The sequence below is a fragment of the Eutrigla gurnardus genome (genome assembly GCF_963514095.1).
Source record: "Eutrigla gurnardus genome assembly, chromosome: 6".
NCBI classification, from domain to species: Eukaryota; Metazoa; Chordata; class Actinopteri; order Perciformes; family Triglidae; genus Eutrigla; species Eutrigla gurnardus.
Window position 1 is genome coordinate 7791791 of NC_139920.1, and position 18272 is coordinate 7810062.

Here is an 18272-nt window from a genome sequence, read left to right on the forward strand (position 1 = left end):
TAAAATGTTATAGGGCCAATAATAGACACACATGCACACACATCCTCTCTCGAATGACATCGGAGACCTGGTAATTACCTGGCCTTTGTATCACTGTGAAATACTGAATGTAAATGATAGCGGCTCAGTAAAGGTTGCTGGAGGCGATCGGTGACCTGTGATAATGACAGTGATTGAATTTAAATGAAATTGCAGCCACGTAAACTGTTGCCATTTAGGAACGAGGGTTACAATAATTAAAGTGACGCTCAAATGGCACTCCAGCTCTTCACTCCCACATACACCTACACACACAATCATGTTCGTTAGTATTTATTCTGCATCTACGAAGTTCGGCAGCAATCTGCCAGGCTCTGCACGTCATCGTATGGGTTTCACCCGGAGTGTTGCTTCATAAAACGTATGCGTTACTATCTGAGGAGGTTTGTTCCATAAACCTGCAGGGCCGATATGACTGCGCTGTCTTGTGTCACCGTGAGGCTGCGCTGCCAGATCGAGCTGCTCAGCTACTCAGACTCATTTGTTCCTGCTGTAGATATAAACTATTAATAATAAAGGAGTTCATGGGCCACCCAGTTTGAATAAATCGTTTAAATATTTAATGTTTTCATAGTAGATTCTGCTCATGTACCGATTTGTGTTTAGGGGGCACTGTGGATTAATCAGATAATCCTTAAAATAGAACATGAGGGAATTTAGACCTGTTGGAAAGTAAGGAGCTTATTTGACAAGCGGAGCCTCTGCTGTCATTCATGTTGCTCGTCTCATCCAGACATATTAAGTCTGTGTTATCTAATGAAGTGATTTGTTGAACAGCCTGGATTAAATGTAATAAATCCCAACCTTAGTTGGAGTTGGAACCTCAAAAAGGGACTTGCAAGATCATTTTTCGAGTTTTGGATACAAGACACACAATTCTGCTTTGTCAGAATTTTCTCCAACTCTACTTTTTTGTTACTCTAATCCTTTATAATCTCACCTCTTGGGGCCATGCATTTGAGAAGCCTGAACCTCACCACACCTGGAATGCAAAGCAAAACCTCTTTTTTCCTGTGTCCTGTGCTTTTTACAACTTCTGTGCAACACAAAATACTAAAAAACATGAACATAATCCATTAATTATCTTTATCTTTCCTCAAGAACATATTTTGCACAGCCATTTCTCGTTAATTACCTTTTGGTTTAGAAGGATCACAAATACATGTTGTAATCAAAGTAGGGAGGCTGTAGGTGTGTGGATGGGTCAAACAAACACAAGACTTTCTCCCAGGAGACTGCTGTCCGTGTCTTATGTGAAAACAAAAGTCAACTGTTGACTTTACGACTGTAACTTCAATTACACAACAAACAAACTTATTTGAGCCAAACCATGATATTTTACTAAACCTTACCATGTGGTTTTATTGTCTTAACAAAAGCCAGCCATTTTGTTGTATTTTAGTTTTGTCTTGTTACGACTTAAAACATTAAGCATGTGTATAAAACTGCGACTGTAATCCAAGAAAAAATATGTTTCAGTCCAAGCATAATTGAGAATGTAGTTTAGTTGTGTGTAATTTTGTAGGATACAGTATTGTTTTTAGGAGACGGGGTTGAAATATGACTTCTAGTTAGTGATTTATTTAATCAAATTATGATCTATTTTCATTTTAACTGAGAGTAGAGCCTTTTTAAACATTTCTGAGCAACTGGTCCAATGAAGAAAACACATACACTGTATTTTTCACTTCATTGTTAAATGTAAGAACGAAAGGAGCTGCATTTGTCAAGATTGACAGGAGTGATAAAATGTGCTTTCTTGGTTCAGAATGCGAAGCCCTCGAGTTTATATAAATACACGTGAAACTCAGCTCATTCTACAGAACATGATGGTTGATGCTCGTGCAGGGAAAGCTCCGGAAAATCGTACATAGTTTTATCCTAAATATTTGTGTTCTATGTGAAAGTAGCCTATTCGTGACAAAAGCAACAGTTTGAAAAAATATATTTCCATGCGGCTTAATCTCCTGATGTGTAAAGGCATTGAGATGTCACTGATAATAATCCAGGACACTGCAGCGCTGTGAGAGGAAAAGGTAAAATGTCACACCTGCAGTGTCTCCATCTGTCCAATTGCCAACTGCTCTACCAGTAATGGTTCACACATTTCAAGCTGAATACATTCATCAGAGAAATCAATGAGAAGCATTCAAAGCAATTATAGGGATTAATTCCTACTTGAAAGCTTAATAGATACATTTCACAACTAATTGCAGATCATTAATTTAACCGCAGGGTGAAGATGCTGCTGTAATCTAGATTTTATTGGATATCTGAATGTAGCCTATCTTCAAAGATTATTATAGGACGATATGGGGCTGCAGATTTCTGTCCTCCTCTTCATGCTCAGAAGGCGTGAAAGGAAGTGCACGGCAGAGGAGGCTTGACAGTAGATGTCAGGCCTTTAAGAGGAAGTCGTTGAACTCCCACGTTACAGCTGTCAGGAGTGCTGATGACCGTAGAGAGCTTCATCACTGGAGGGGAACCATCAACTTCTTCTGTGTTTTCAAATTGGGGAACGAAATAGAGCAAATACATTAAACAAGGACTGGATTAAACTCATAGGAGCGTAAAAGTGAAACGATGGACAATCGATTACTCAGTAATCAACATTCAAACGCTGCTCACTTGCAAAATAGTATTCATTTCAAAGGCTTTTTACACATTTTAATGCATTCTCGAGGTCACCGCAAACATGAAAATCACTTCATGTTTCACACTGGTTGTAATAGGTGAATATATGAATCAGCTATCGCAAACGTGCAATCATGTGCAAGTTAACAGAGTATTAGATTTCATCTGCATTTGTGCATTGATTTTAATGCGTAAAGCTATAAAGAGTGCTATGTACTAAACCATTCTAATACTATACTGTACTAAAACACAATTCTACACACTACCACAGCAACACAGAATGTTTTGAAGCTCTATTTCACCACCATGAACACAAAAAATCCAATTTTGTAATAGAATTAATTTATACATTTCAGCTTCATGTAGCTCTTAAACATATTGCCTTTTTAAAGTATAGTTAACCTGTTGTATAAAATACTTGTGTCATTGTTAAATTGTGTCGCAGTACATCACACTGCCGAGTGCTTTCATGTGTGACTCTGGCGTTCTCTCTCCTCAGACGGAGGCCATCCACCCAGACTGTGCCCTGGTGGTCCAGCACATGAAGGCTCAGGAAGAATGTAACCAGATCCTCAAACAGGAGGAGAACAACGTCTCCACCGGGACAGGTCTGTGTGCTTTAATCACATTGTAAAGATTTACACACACTTTCATAATGGGGACCGTGTCCCATCTGGGGACAAACACCAGGTCCCCACAAGGTTTATGACTGTTTTCAGTTGTACAGCTTAGTTCTAGACATAAGATTAGAATCAAGCTTTAGCTAAGGTTAGGTGGTTGGTTGCGTTTGGGGATTTAGTGGTGATAGTGAAGGTCAGGGTAACCCTGCCGGAGAATTAGCCAATGCAGTGTCCTTTCAAAACCAAGAAGCTGGGTTTGTAAAGGAGAGTCCCTGTATATTTTAGATGTACTTTGACTTGACTGGCTGAGATGATTAATTCAATAGTGCAGTATGTATCTTTTGCAATATTCTATTAGATTTGTGTAGATTCACAAAGAATTGAATGAATCTACATTGTCCTTGGTGAGCACACAAAGATTACTAGAAAGTTGAGCTGAAATAAAAAATGCCCTTTTTACCCCCATCCAAATATATGCCAATTTTTTTTATTTCATCATATTTTTACATGAAAATCCAACAATATTGTATTGTTCATATTTTTTGTTGTGAAATTATTTTGTGCTTAATGCAGGGTTCTGGTACATGTTTATGGAAATATAGCTCAACCTTTCACTTTGGTTTGACTTTTTTGATCAACAAATACATCAATAGAAGGAGATAAAAGAAAAATATTTTATACAAAGCAAGATGAAGAGAAGATTGCATTCAGCGACAGACAAACAGAGAGCTCTTGTGTAAAAACCACAGTCAAAGAACAGCAAGCTCCAAAAGAGATGCAAATCAATCAGAATGCTCTCACACAAAATATGACTAAAATCTAGATCAATTTAATTTGTCTTTTTTTTCTTATTGTCTTGACTTTATTACCGTTTAACAATGAAAAAAACACATTTTGTCTGGAGAAAGGAAAGAAGCTGCTTTGTCTCTTGTTGGTAAGTCAGAAACTAATTGTAGATTTGGGTTTAGGCATTGTGTGAGTAAAACTAGTTGTAACATTTAGTCTTGTGTTGATAGCTTGTTGTTTAAATTCTTGTGAAGCTGTCTATGCTAAGTGAGGAATCAGCTAGTTTCAGCCAGCTCAGCTGTAGTCAATAGACTTGATTGGAGGGAGGGGTCACAGTCAGTGCATGAGGTAAACTGAGCACTTAAAAGGCTGTCACTACAGCGTCAGCTGTAGTGACAGCCTTGTCTTCATAGCAGAATGAAGACAACTGAACAAAGACAAGGGAGTCTATCTGTGGGAGTCCAGAGAGGAAGTCCATTGAGGTAGGCATAACATCTTACCCCCCATCGCAGCCATGTGTCTTATCCCAGTCAGGACATCACACTGGAGAAGATTTTACCAGAGACCCTTCACTCGAGGCTGTAACCCATCCAATCTCTGCTACCCACCATTCTCCACCGGTAAGGAACTTAGTACTAGGGGGGCTGTTGAACTGCCAGTCTGCAGTCAAGAAGGCGGACACCATTTCAGCCTATGCCTCCCTGCAGACTCTCCACTTCCTGGCCCTTACGGAGACCTGGATCACCCCAGAAAACACTGCCACTCAAGCTGCCCTGGGTGGCAACCTGGGTGTAATCCTGGGTGTACTATCCTGCACCCCCAACATCACTGCTGTGGCCCGATCCTGCAGATTTGCCCTCTACAATATCCGCAGGATTCGGACCTTCCTCACAAAGGAAGCAACGCAACTCCTGGTCGAAGGAATTGTTAATCTCCCGCCTTGACTACTGCAACTCTCTCCTGGCCGGACTTAAACCATTGCAGCGTATCCAGAACGCTGCAGCACGTCTTATCTTCAATCTACCCAAATTCTCCCATGTGACCCCCCTCCTCCGTGACCTCCACTGGCTCCCTGTTGCAGCACGCATCCAATTCAAGACGATGGCACTGGCCTTCAGGGCCATCAATGGAACGGCACCCATCTACCTTCAAACACTGGTCAAACCTCATGCCCCGAAGCGAGCACTTCGCTCCTCTACTTCAGCTGGCCGGCTGGTACCACCTTCGCTGAAATCAAACAAATGTCGCTCAGCAAAGTCCAGACTCTTCTCTGTTCTGGCGCCTCAGTGGTGGAACGAACTCCCGACTAATGTCAGGACAGCAGAGTAATTTGCCATCTTCGAAAAAAGGCTCAAGACTCACCTGTTCAGACTTCACCTCGACTCTACATAGCATGACCTATAGCACTCTGATCATAGCACTGTTGCTCTTAAGGTACTACTTTACTCAGATGAGGACCTAACACTTGTTCTATTTTTAGCTCTTACTTTATCGGCAATGATACGTTGTGGTTTCTTTGTTTCCTTCTTTTGACAAATGTACTTATTGTAAGTCGCTTTGGACAAAAGCGTCTGCTAAATGACCTAAATGTAATGTAAATGAAAACTACTCAAAATATTAAATTTGTTGAGAGCCACTATTATCCCCTTCATTTGTCAAAGGACGCACTTGAAACCCTTTCCTGTCCTCTCCTCTCACAAAGGACAAATTGCAGACGTCAGTAATAGGATTGTGATACCAACATGAATTACTCTCCTATTTCCCTGTCCTTTTTCCCTGTTTTGGGGTGATGATTTCTTTGGATGATGTTTTTTGGATGCTATTTTTGGATCAAAACATGACCCTAAATCTCAATTGGTGTATTGCACCATCTTGACATTTACTCTTGGAAAACCCTTTGATTTGAGAGCCATCAGACGGACTCCTGATTGGGCTTGACTCGTGTCATGTTGTCAAATCCAAGACATTAAGGAATGAATTTGACATCTTCTGAGGTTTGAGCTTGAAGGAAGACCACTGGCAAATTATGGATTTTACAAGACTGCACAAATTCAAATGCATCATGTGTCAAATCTGGTTTAGTTGCAGGGGAATTTCTTAAAATCTGACGATGTAGAGTCTGTTTGTGTGTTTCACATATAAGTTCAAATGCCGTAGAACGAATCATTAAAGGCTGAAAGGCCACATTTCCCATCCCTGTGGCGGGAGGGTGTTGTAGTACTCGAGGTCCCCCGGTTTTACCCGGTCTTGTCTCGGTGTCTCGGTTTAAGTGGACTCTGGATTTTATTTTAAGACCACAATATTGCATTGGCATTGATTTATTTGTTAACATCCTTACAGTGTGTGTTTGATTGTTTTTATCTTTATTTCTTGTGGTACATTCATACATACACACAAATACATTATACATATATGAACAGATCAGTTTAAGGAGTGCCTTTGGTCATGCAGTGTTGGACTCACACTGGTCTTGGTCTTGACTTGGTCTCAAACCCCTCAAGGTCATGGTCTTGGTCATGACTTGGTTTGAGTTTAGGTGGTCTTGACTAAAGAGGGTGGTAAAGTAAGTGAAAGATGTTGGAGCTTCGACAGTAGAAGTCAGGAGTTGAAGGAAAAGAATCAGTGAGCTCCCACGTTTCTGCTCAGGGAATTGATTGTTACTGTGTGGAGGCTCCTCATTAAAGGATAACCACCGCCAACCTCCAGGTTATAGCCAGCGGTGGACTCAGAGAATCATACCATTGTGATCTCATCCTACAAGGGAAACAACTAATATCATAAATGTATCGGTAGAAACAAAATAACAAAATTCCACAAAAATGTAATCGAAGGAAAGATATTTCCTCACAACCGGGAGGCCACTTGTGACTGTACTAAAAATGCATACTTTTATTAGTGTTCAATTTGAATATAAAACAAACATGATGTTTTATTTGAAAGCAATTCAATACAAAAACCTGAATGAAAATCAAATTTGAAAAACTATGGAATGGAATTTTTGAGAAGAAGCTGATGACTTATATCTCTACTTTCTGTTGTCACTCGTTTCTTTTTCAACAGTTAAATGCTGATTTATGTACATAGCTGTTCTTTCTGTTTTCTGAGTCAACAACACTGTTTGAGTCATTTTCTACGCTAGTAACTTCTTTCAACCAAATAACACATTTCCATGTGAGAGTTTAGAATGGAGGAGTTTTGGTATGTGTGGTGTCAGTTTTGTAACATATGGATAATCCATGTGTCATAATTCAAATACATCTCAAATTAAGCTAAAGGCCAAACCACACCTGCATGTGCAGCACAAACAGCCGGCTGCTGGATGCCTCTTTAATGGAAAGCATGGTGAGCATGTTCCCTTCCTGTTATCAAATTACCGTCCTTCACTTGGCAGAGCAGCCAAAAACAATCAAGTGAAGTAATCAGGTGAGTGAAGGCCTGGATTATACTGATTGGTCAACGTGGCCCTCTTTCATCTGTGCAGCTCTGGTAGGAGGTGAGCCAACTCCATTCAATGCCTCAGGAAAAAAGCCCAGATGGAACAGCTTGTCCTTCAGGAGGGACCAAATTCAAATTTCCAACCCGAGATGCTGTCTGAAAGCAAGTCTATTACACTCAAAATATGAATTCTCTTTGTCTTGAAGTGTTGGTGGTGAGGTCATTCCAGGCAGGTAAGCTCCGCTCTCGCCTCGCGCCGTCTCTCCACTTTGAAAAGGTTGTTATGAAAGATACACGCTCGGTGAAACATTCGTCCGCTCGCCTGTGCATGACACAGCTGGTGTCGCTCAAAATTAATTGCATCATTTGTCACCCTTTCCTGTAATCAACCAAAGCGAAAGACGGGACAATTAGCATTTGAAGTGGCAGAGCCACTCCAAGCCTGGACCGAATACCGACTGAAGTCGACCGCTTCACTTCTCCAGTCAGCTTTTACAAAGTTGTACGGTCCTGCGTGGTCCGGAGTAAACCAACCACCCCACCAAACAGAAACACACGCATTGAAGCAATCAATCACATCATCTAATCAATCAATCGTCATCGCAGCTCATAGGCAGCAGATTATTGATATTGGAAACATGAGATGTTGAGATATGTGTCAGTTTGATTGACTTGATGAGACGAGACGTTAACAGCAACCTCATACAGAGACTCCTCCACCCTTGTTTGTGCTCATAAATTATGAAATCATATGAAAAACCTCAATTCATTTAGTTCTTTTTTTCCAAAGGCATAACTTTGAAGACGGGACCTTTTCACAACTTACTTGCTTATACTTTTTTTTATAGCCGAGCACATTTTGCTTCGAGTCCCTTTAATGCATGCAAAGATTGAAAAGGTGTCCGTTTGAATATGAGGTCAAACAGATGCATTGAGGTGCCTGATTCTCCATTCAGACTAATTCATCAGGATTCATCAGGAGTGGAAAAACCCATCAGATGTGACTAGATTCACCTCGACTCTACATAGCATGAGCCACTAACACCCCCCCCCCCCCCCCCCCCTCCCCCCAAAAAAACCTTACCACTGTTGCTCTTAAGGTACTACGTTACTCAGATGAGGACCTAACACTTGTTCTATTTTTAGCTCTTACTTTATCGGCAATGATACGTTGTGGTTTCCTTGTTTCCTTCTTTTGACAAATGTACTTATTGTAAGTCGCTTTGGACAAAAGCGTCTGCTAAATGACCTAAATGTAAATGAGGGACAAATAGATGGGCGGAATAAAGAAAGGTGGCAAAGGGCGACACGGCTCATGAAAGCGTGATTGGGAGATGATGAGGCTTCATGAGGGCTGTGATAGAAAATGCTGCACTATATGCAGTTGCGTGTGGTCCGTCACCTTTTCCTGAAATGGATAAAAGGACGGAAGCGCACCACCAAAACAGATGAAACCACACATTTTTCCTGGTGCCCTTTTCTCTTTGGTGAGTTATCAACAACTTTCCACTGAAGAGAGGGCAGATTTCTCACCTTCCCTCGGGTTAATTACCTCCACACCTCCAGTCCCACAGGAAACACCATCAGAGCAGAAACATGGGAGGAAATAAGGGAGTAATACAGGAGAAGAGAGAGGGGGGATCTACAGTCTCGTCCATTTTCAAAGGATGCTAATAATTAACAACAGCGAGCCTCAAGAATGTCTTGTCTCTATTGTCTGCGTGGCTTTTTTTCAGCAGACAGCTTTCACGCTGTTGACATTTCCACAGATCATTAGATCAGTTTTTTTGTGCTTGCTTATTCTGGTTTAAAATGAACTTGTGTGTTCCTGCTTGGATTTGAAAGTTCAGCCCAATATCTTACCGCTCTGTGATGAAATAAACAAGACTCTTATGTCTATAATGCATATTTAATGGGAAATAAACAAGGAGGACAAACATCTGATTGGTGCACGCCCACATGTGAAATCCCTTTTGGAGTTTAATGACTGCTACGATGTCCCTGCCTTTTACTTCAGGAGAGTCTCTGAGAGATTATGCAAAATGCTTTAGAAGAGAACAACTTAATTTGAGTTTGAAACTTTGCAGATATTTTCATTTCCCAGCTGCTCAATAAGTATTCCCCAAATTGTGGACGTTGTCTTCACGTTTCATTTTATTAGATTAATTATATTCACTTCTGCTTGGATTATCAGTCTCAGGTGTGAGTGGAGCTTGATTAGACGAGAGAAATGCTGGATTTCACTTCTTCCTCCTCGTCTTCTATGTTTCGCTGTCCACCTCTGCTTCTCCCTTATAACATTATTTATTAAAGGTACATACAACCCGGTGAAACCTTTGCTCCTGTAATAGTTGTAACAATATTACAGCAGCAGAAATGTACATGACAAACTGAAGACAAATGTTTTATTGGGCCATGAAGTGTGAGAAGGAGAACTGTAGCCAGAGGAGGAATGAAAAGCTGAGATATGATGACCATACAGGTGAAGATGGAATACAGGACATCTAATTATCATTCCGGCGACATGTCTGCCTTCTCGGAAATGAAGAATCTTGCCTCATAATATTTTCCTGCCGTACTCGATCATAAATGTCAGAAGGTTATATCCATGAAGCTTCAAGACAAACCACTTGATTTTGTATTCCTGCCTCAGAGACAATAAAGGCAGTACACAGACAATAACATGTCCATCCATCCATTTTTGTCAGGCTTAGGAGGGCATTCCAGACGTCCGTCTCTCTGCAACGCTTTCCAGCTCCTCCTGGGGGATCGTTTCCAGGCTAGATGGCCTGCGTTTTCTAGGTCTTTCCCAAGGCTGCTTCCCATTTGGACACGCCCAGAAAACCTCTCATAGGAGGCGTCCAAGAGGCATCTTTATCCGATGCCCGAACCACCTCAACTGGCCCTTTCAAAGCGAAGGAGCAGCGGCTCTACTCCGACTTCACTCTGAGCTCCTCCCCCCATCTCTAAGGCAGAGCCCAGCTCTGCACCTCTCTTTACCAGGGTGTCTGAGGCATACGGCCTCCGATCTGACAAAGTCCACAAAGTCCATCATTGACATTTAGCCCATGGTGTTCTGGTAGCAAGGACATTAAGGGTATTAATGGAATGGACCACCGGAGGAAAATAGGAGGGGGGGGGGGGGGGGTATCTCTTAATATTCTTTGTTGAGGGGTGGGTAACTTACGCATTCACACAGTTGGCGAATATACACTCAACAAAAATATAAACGCAACACTTTTGTTTTTGCTCCCATTTTTCATGAGATGGACTTAAAGATCTAAAATTCATTCCAGATACACAATATTACCATTTCTCTCAAACATTGTTCACAAATCAGTCTAAATGTGTGATAGTGAGCACTTCTGCTTTGCTGAGATAATCCATCCCACCTCACAGGTGTGCCACATCAAGATGCTGATCTGACATCATGATTAGTGCACAGGTGTGCCTTAGACTGTCCACAATAAAAGGCCACCCTGAAATGTGCATTTTTTTGCTTTATTGGGGGTCTGGGGACTCAGAACCAGTCAGTATCTGGTGTGACCACCATTTGCCTCATGCAGTGCAACACATCTTCTTCGCATAGAGTTTATCAGATTGTCAATTGTGGCCTGTGGAATGTTGGTCCACTCCTCTTCAATGGCTGTGCGAAGTTGCTGGATATTAGTGGGAACTGGTACACGCTGTCGTATACGCCGGTCAAGCACATCCCAAACATGCTCAATGGGTGACATGTCCGGTGAGTATGCTGGCCATGCAAGAACTGGGACATTTTCAGCTTCCAAGAATTGTGTACAGATCCTTGCAACATGGGGCCGTGCATTATCTTGCTGAAACATGAGGTGATGTTCATGGATGTATGGCACAACAATGGGCCTCAGGATCTCATCACGGTATCTCTGTGCATTCAAAATGCCATCAATAAAATGCACCTGTGTTCTTCGTCCATAACAGATGCCTGCCCATACCATAACCCCACCACCACCATGGGCCACTCGATCCACAACATTGACATCAGCAAAGTGCTCACCCACACGACGCCACACACGCTGTCTGCCATCTGCCCTGAACAATGTAAACCGAGATTCACCTCTCCAACGTGCCAGACGCCATCGAATGTGAGCATTTGCCCACTCAAGTCTGTTACGGCGACGAGCTGGAGTCAGATCAAGACCCCGATGAGGACGACGAGCATGCAGTTGAGCTTCCCTGAGACGGTTTCTGACAGTTTGTACAGAAATTGTTTGGTTATGCAAACCCATTGTTTCAGCAGCTGTCTGAGTGGCTGGTCTCAGACGATCTTGGAGGTGAACCTGCTGGATGTGGAGGTCCTGGGCTGGTGTGGTTACAAGTGGTCTGCGGTTGTGAGGCCAGTTGGACGTACTGCCATATTCTCTGAAACGCCTTTGGAGACGGCTTATGGTGGAGAAATGAACATTCAATGCACGAGCAACAGATCTGGTTGACATTCCTGCTGTCAGCATGCCAATTGCACGCTCCCTCAATGCTTGTGGCATCTGTGGCATTTTGCTGTGAGACAAAACTGCACATTTCAGAGTGGCCTTTTATTGTGGGCAGTATAAGGTACACCTGTGCACTAATCATGATGTCAGATCAGCATCTTGATGTGGCACACCTGTGAGGTGGGATGGATTAACTCAGCAAAGCAGAAGTGCTCACTATCACACATTTAGACAGATTTGTGAACAATGTTTGAGAGAAATGGTAATATTGTGTATCTGGAATGAATTTTAGATCTTTAAGTCCATCTCATGAAAAATGGGAGCAAAAACAAAAGTGTTGCGTTTATATTTTTGTTGAGTGTATATAGTATTAATAACTGACTATTCGTCATATTTGTGATGTGACATATTATCAATATCAATTCTGCCATGTCGATTACAGATCATGTTAAAATGAATTATATCGCCGGGGGCTTATGCATAAAGTGATCAGAGGTCTGAAAATCCCTCCGGTGGGTCTTAAAATAAATAACGAACAGTCCCTAATGAACATGCTTATTGTGTTTGTTTATGGATAATCCATGACTAGCACAAATCCCAGCTACAAAGCAACACTTGGGTTCATGTCAGGCACTTCCATTCCTCCCATGAGGTCCAGGCCACCAGACACTCACAGGTCCTATAGGACCTATTGCCCCTGACAAGAAAGCCCCAGGGGTCCCTGGGGGAAACAAAACCAAATGTGTCTCTCACTAAACCTGTCTTAACCAGCCACGCAGCCACCTCTACAGGAATCCGATATGTACGCAATGCAATCAACGCATCTATTTGAAAGGGATCTATATAGCTTGTAAAGTGTGTGACTTTTTGATTGGTTAACTATTGTAGAAGAAAATGTGTTACCTTACAATTCTTATTTGTATCTCATACTAATATTCCTTTCTCTCGGAACGTCAAATGTCCTGCTGAGCTGTTTTTGATTGTTTTTAACCCTTGCCATCTTGATGAAAAGACTCTTTGATCTTTCCCTCTTCCTGAACTGTCTCCGTAACATTTGTCTCACATACATTGATCAAGGCCCGATGGGTGACCCCTGTAGTGACATCGTCTTGCTGTCCCGAGAACAGTCGCACCTTGTAGACATCCACAGATGTCTCTTCCTCTGCAGGAGACATGTGTTGATTCAATGCAAATCCACTCATGACGCCTTCCCTTTTGTTCTCCCGAATGTTCTGTATAAATCCACCTCGGCCAGGCCATTCGGGAGACTGGATCTTCATAGATACACTGTGAATTTCTTTTCTCCACTGTCAGTGATTAAACCTCATTTGAACCAGCCACAGAATTGGACCTGGAGAGTTTTTCTTCAACACTATCCTCTACATGCAATGCAGCAAAAATAGCAAATTCTATATTTCCATTGACATAGTGTGACTAGCAGTATGGATTATCTTCTTGGAATAATGTCATGACAACAGGATGGTTTCCTGTTCCTCCCATGCTGACATTCTGCTAAAATCCCATTATACTGCGGCAGAAATCACAATCTCCATGCGATTCTCACACATTTGTGAGCATCATGATACTATTGAAGAACATAAGATGACGAAGGTTCCAAACGGGATAACTGACAACCCGGAGATATTCTTTGAAAGCATGTGAAAAAAGCAAGGCTTTGTGCTCAGGATATTTACCGATAACGAGACAAAAACATCCAACCTACCTACCTGCTGAAAACCACGGATCTATTCATCCACTCCATTCATCCACATCCTGTCACGAGCTATGCTTTAATTAGCACCTGATGAAGCAAGTCCTTCCCCACACACTGTGATACAAAGAAGCACTCTTCTATATCTGTATACATGCACTGATGGCTCCTCTGGCTTTTCATTACCTGGAGAGCCATCAGGGCATTTACAGTGACGGCTGAATTCAGGCCATTTTTTGCAGCAGATGGAAAGTCATCAGTGGCTTGGTATCTTGTACAAATAGCTATAGCTAAATAGCTAAAATGCAAGGCGAACATTTTCAGTTCAAAGTCTCATTTATCCAGCGAGATGTCTGCCTCATCACAGCGTTGGCAGGAGAACCTTCAGCAGGAGCCAAAAACTGTGTTTTATTATGAATGAGTGGTGGTGTGTCTCTAGCACGCCGCTGTTTTAATTGACGCAGGGCCAAGCAGCTTTGATGTATGAGGTGTTGTGGTGGCAGAGAGAGACTCAGAGGCTCCTCATTACCGCTCCGTCTTCACCACCTCCCTGGTTGGGAGCGACGGAGCCTGCAGGGAGAGCTTGTCAGCGGCGTGAGGGGGAGCAGCAGACAACGCTTGGGCAGAGAGGAGGGCTGAGGGCGTCACTGAAACAAACGCCCCTTCATTTTCCCAGACAGGGGGAAACCCTTTTGAAAAATGACAACAGACGACCGAGTTCCATGCAGATAAAATTAATCAGTTAACATTAGCAAGTCCTCCTGCCTTATTCTATTTAGTTTGACCATACTAACATTATCTCGTAATGTTGAAACTAAATGATATTTATTTTAAATCGTCTTACTGCAATGGGGCATCCTTTTAATTTGTCTTAAGGTTTTGGGACTTAGCAGTCGACCCAAAAAAGTTGAAGATTTGTTAATATGTTGTTCCAACACAAAATACCATCATGATTTATCTTTAACAATGTATACACCTTATTAAAAAAAAGAGAATTACATTATGCTTCATGTTGTTGAAACAAATAACATATACATTTATCATATTCAGTGACTAACTGTGCCTGACTGTATTTATCGCAGTGTTTTCTCTTTAACAGGCTGTCGACCTGAACTATGAGCTCATCAGTCAAACTGACACCTAAAGTGATAACTGTGTGATAAATGTTGCCTCCTTGTCTCAGGTTGTCCGACAGTGTGGGATGAGATCCGTTGCTGGTATCGTGCAGATGTGGGACAAGTGGTCAGCGTCTCGTGTGCCAATGTGTCCCAGCTGTTTGCTAATAACCAAGGTAAATCACTCGTTGCTGGCTGTTATTTGGAGGCACATGCAGCCACCAGAGGCATAAGAGAATTAAGAGGGTATTTAAGCCGTGTTCACACTACGCAGCTTTCAAATCGTTGTACTGTTCACACTTTTAATTGGGAGTCTTAAAGTGATGCTCCATGCTCTTTTCCTAAAAATTACGTGGTTTTGTTGCCTTAACCTAACTTCTTGTGAATACACAAGTTTATGAAAAGACACTATAACACAGACGACGTGAACACTCAGTTACAGGCGAGGCTTCCCCTCAACCCATGTCTGGCGCTCTGATTGGCTGTAGCTCCCTGACAGGTCCAGGTATTTAGGATGTTAGATATCTTCTGTGAGGTATCGGCAAGGTTCACGTCTTTGAACACTTTACACGAGCTGCTCAAGTGCCGATGTCCGAGCGCCAATATTATGCTTTTTGGGATTCTATCTATCAAACATTGAACTTATTGTTTGTCATTCACCATTGCACCAGACTGTCCTCCTCGAGAAAACGACCACATAGGTCGTGTGTCAAGCACCGAATTACGACCATATGTTACGTTTCAAAATAGCGCGCCCTCTAGCGGTCAAGTAAATATCGACACTCCGGTGTCTCAGACGATCGCCCCCCGTCAATCATCGACAGAGACCCCCCCCACACGTCGACCTAAACCTACCCCCCCCCCCCCTACACCCCCCCCCCCCCCGCGCGTGCGCGGACGATTGCCCCTCGTCAATCATCGGCAGAGACCCCCTCCACACGTCGACCTAACCCTAACCTTAACCACTACTATCGTTGCGGAAGAATCTCCGCAATACGCTCCCAGAGGTCGTATATTTGAGGACGTGACACACGACCTATTTGGTCGTATGAGTTGGAGGGCTTGTTGCAGGCATTGCACATTTATAGTGTATTTTTTAGGGTAGGGGGAATGTTTATATTATCCCTATTTGAGGCAGTTTGGAGGAATTATTAATAATCCTGCCAACAGTCATGCTGAAATAGTTTTTAATCCTCCTGCTTATGTCTCAGCTGTATTTACTCCAACAATATTGTCAGTCAATAATCTAGTCTTAAAGCCATGTTGACTTTCGTGCAACTAGAGAAAAGAGTAATTTCTCACTCTTTCTAAGAACCCAAAGACAGATTGATCTTTTCCAGCATTATGAACTTGAGTCCATCCATATTTCAGGTGATCACTCAGCAGAGTGACCAGGTTATTTTGATATCTAGGACCAGTGATAATCTCACATTGAGTGGTGTATGGAGACTGGTGGTTTACAAGGATCACGTGGACTTATCATCTGTGTCTGAACCCGGCTGCAGAGAGGGCCGCTCTGCTCACTGTTTACATGACTCCCCACCATCTCCAGACCCTGCTCATCCAGCTGGCTGCTCTAAAGAAAACATGATACGCTCAGAATCCCTCTCATGTTGTCAAATGGCTGACAGAGATATGCAGATGCAACTGGTATGGTAGAAATATGTGTGCTCTGGACATTTGAAAGATCTTTGTGTTGTCACAAACAGATCCAGAGAAAATGAAGTGGAATTACAGGGTGTAAAAATTGTATTCATCAAGTCAAGCAGACATTTATAAATAGCCTGACTGCCTGGAGAACTTCATACTCAATCTGGCGGGTCACAAAAATGCTCCTGTAACAGTAAAATGTTCGATAGCAATGTATTAAATTTGTTTTACGCCGCAATGTCCAATCTTCCAATGCAGTATCTGCTTGTAGCCGATTGGTTAAGATGAGGGGAACATAATAATCTGGTTTAATCAGGTGGAAACCTCTGGTTCTCAAAAGTGATGAGCAAGTGTCATAAAATTTCATTCTATCTAAGAGCCAGCAGGGGGCGACTGCTGTTCGTAAAGTGCAATTGTATGGAAGTCTATGAGAAAATGACCCAAATTCTCACATGATTTATTATCCCAGTAAACATTGTAAACATGAGTTTATGGTGTCAATCTCTAGTTTCAAGTCTTCTTCAATCCAGCATGATGTTCATTTAGTACATTATTGTCCATTTAAATCCAAATAGATGATGAAGCAGGGGATGCTTTAGGGCGGGGCTACCATGTGATTGACAGGTAGGGTGTTCTGGTCTAGGAGTTGACTGTGTTTTCATCCTACAACTTTAACCCTTTCATAGAATGTTTTTGCCTAAAAATGTCCAATTTGTTCAATTTGCTCCACCATCTCGTTTCACTCCTGGTTACAAACAAAATAGCGACGGCTGAAAACTAACACAGCATCAGCCAAAATGCAAAACATGGGTCCATATCTTTAAAAAGTGTATTACTAGATATGGGACCATTTGCATTGATAAAACAAGCATTTTGTGTCCATTACTCCAACCCACGTTAGTTTTGGCCAATAGAAACTCTGTGACTATGTCACACGGTCACAGGAAGCAAAAGGAATCAAAAAGGAGGCAGGTGAAAATAAACAAAAGTGAACTTTAATGACAAAGCTGATTTAAAAACTGTCAGGGAACAATAAAACACCAAGGCAGGAAGCATGCTGAGGAAGAAAATAAATCTAAAGGGGAAAAATACCAAAATGGACTGAACAGAAAATCAGAATGAGAAGAGGATCACATGGACACCAGGAACATGAACACGGGACACACAGGAGAAGGCAATCAAGGTAGACGACCTGACAGATACAGGGAAAGACTAAATACACAACAAACTAATCAGACAGCAAGACACAGGTGGGCAGACATGAAACAAAGGGGCAGACAGAACAGACTAATGGGACTAATAAAGGATAATTTCATCTCATCTCATCCTTGCATTATTCAAATTGAGATGTGTTTATGTATCGCATTAAAGGGCTCCGAATTATTAAGGTTGAGATATTTTAATAAAAACTAGTCCTTATGGCATCATAGTATAGAAATGGTTGTAATATTACGGATAAAGCATCTTAGCAGAGCTGCTTGGAAAATGTTCTCCCCTCTATGGGGTCCATGCCCCCCCAAAAGTTTGAGAATTATGGTCTATGGGTTTAAAACAAGTCCAAGTAGTTTCTGGAAACAGTGGAATATTGATGTGAGGACTCAGAAAGCAGAATTGACTCTAAGTCCCCAATGAAGTCCCCGTATTGAAACACAGTGGCTGACGTCCAGACTTCCAGTTTGTCAGTTAGTGTTGCTGAATTACTTCCCCATAGAGTCAGTGGCAGAGAGCATGTGCAGTATGTGGGATGCTGAATGTAGAAATGATGCACTTGACTGATTTCCAGCAGCAGTGAGAATAATAGAGCACAAAACAGAGA

General features: G+C 42.1%; 1 protein-coding gene across 1 annotated transcript in view; it reads left to right on the forward strand.

Moving 5' to 3' along the window:
* ghrhrb (growth hormone releasing hormone receptor b) overlaps window positions 1-18272 on the forward strand; it is a 33597-nt gene that overhangs the window by 5738 nt on the left and 9587 nt on the right. The window contains exons 2-3 of the mRNA XM_084011161.1: window positions 3173-3281; window positions 14875-14982. Of these exons, the coding sequence (XP_083867287.1) occupies window positions 3173-3281; window positions 14875-14982 (217 nt within the window). The remainder of the gene's footprint in view (window positions 1-3172; window positions 3282-14874; window positions 14983-18272) is intronic.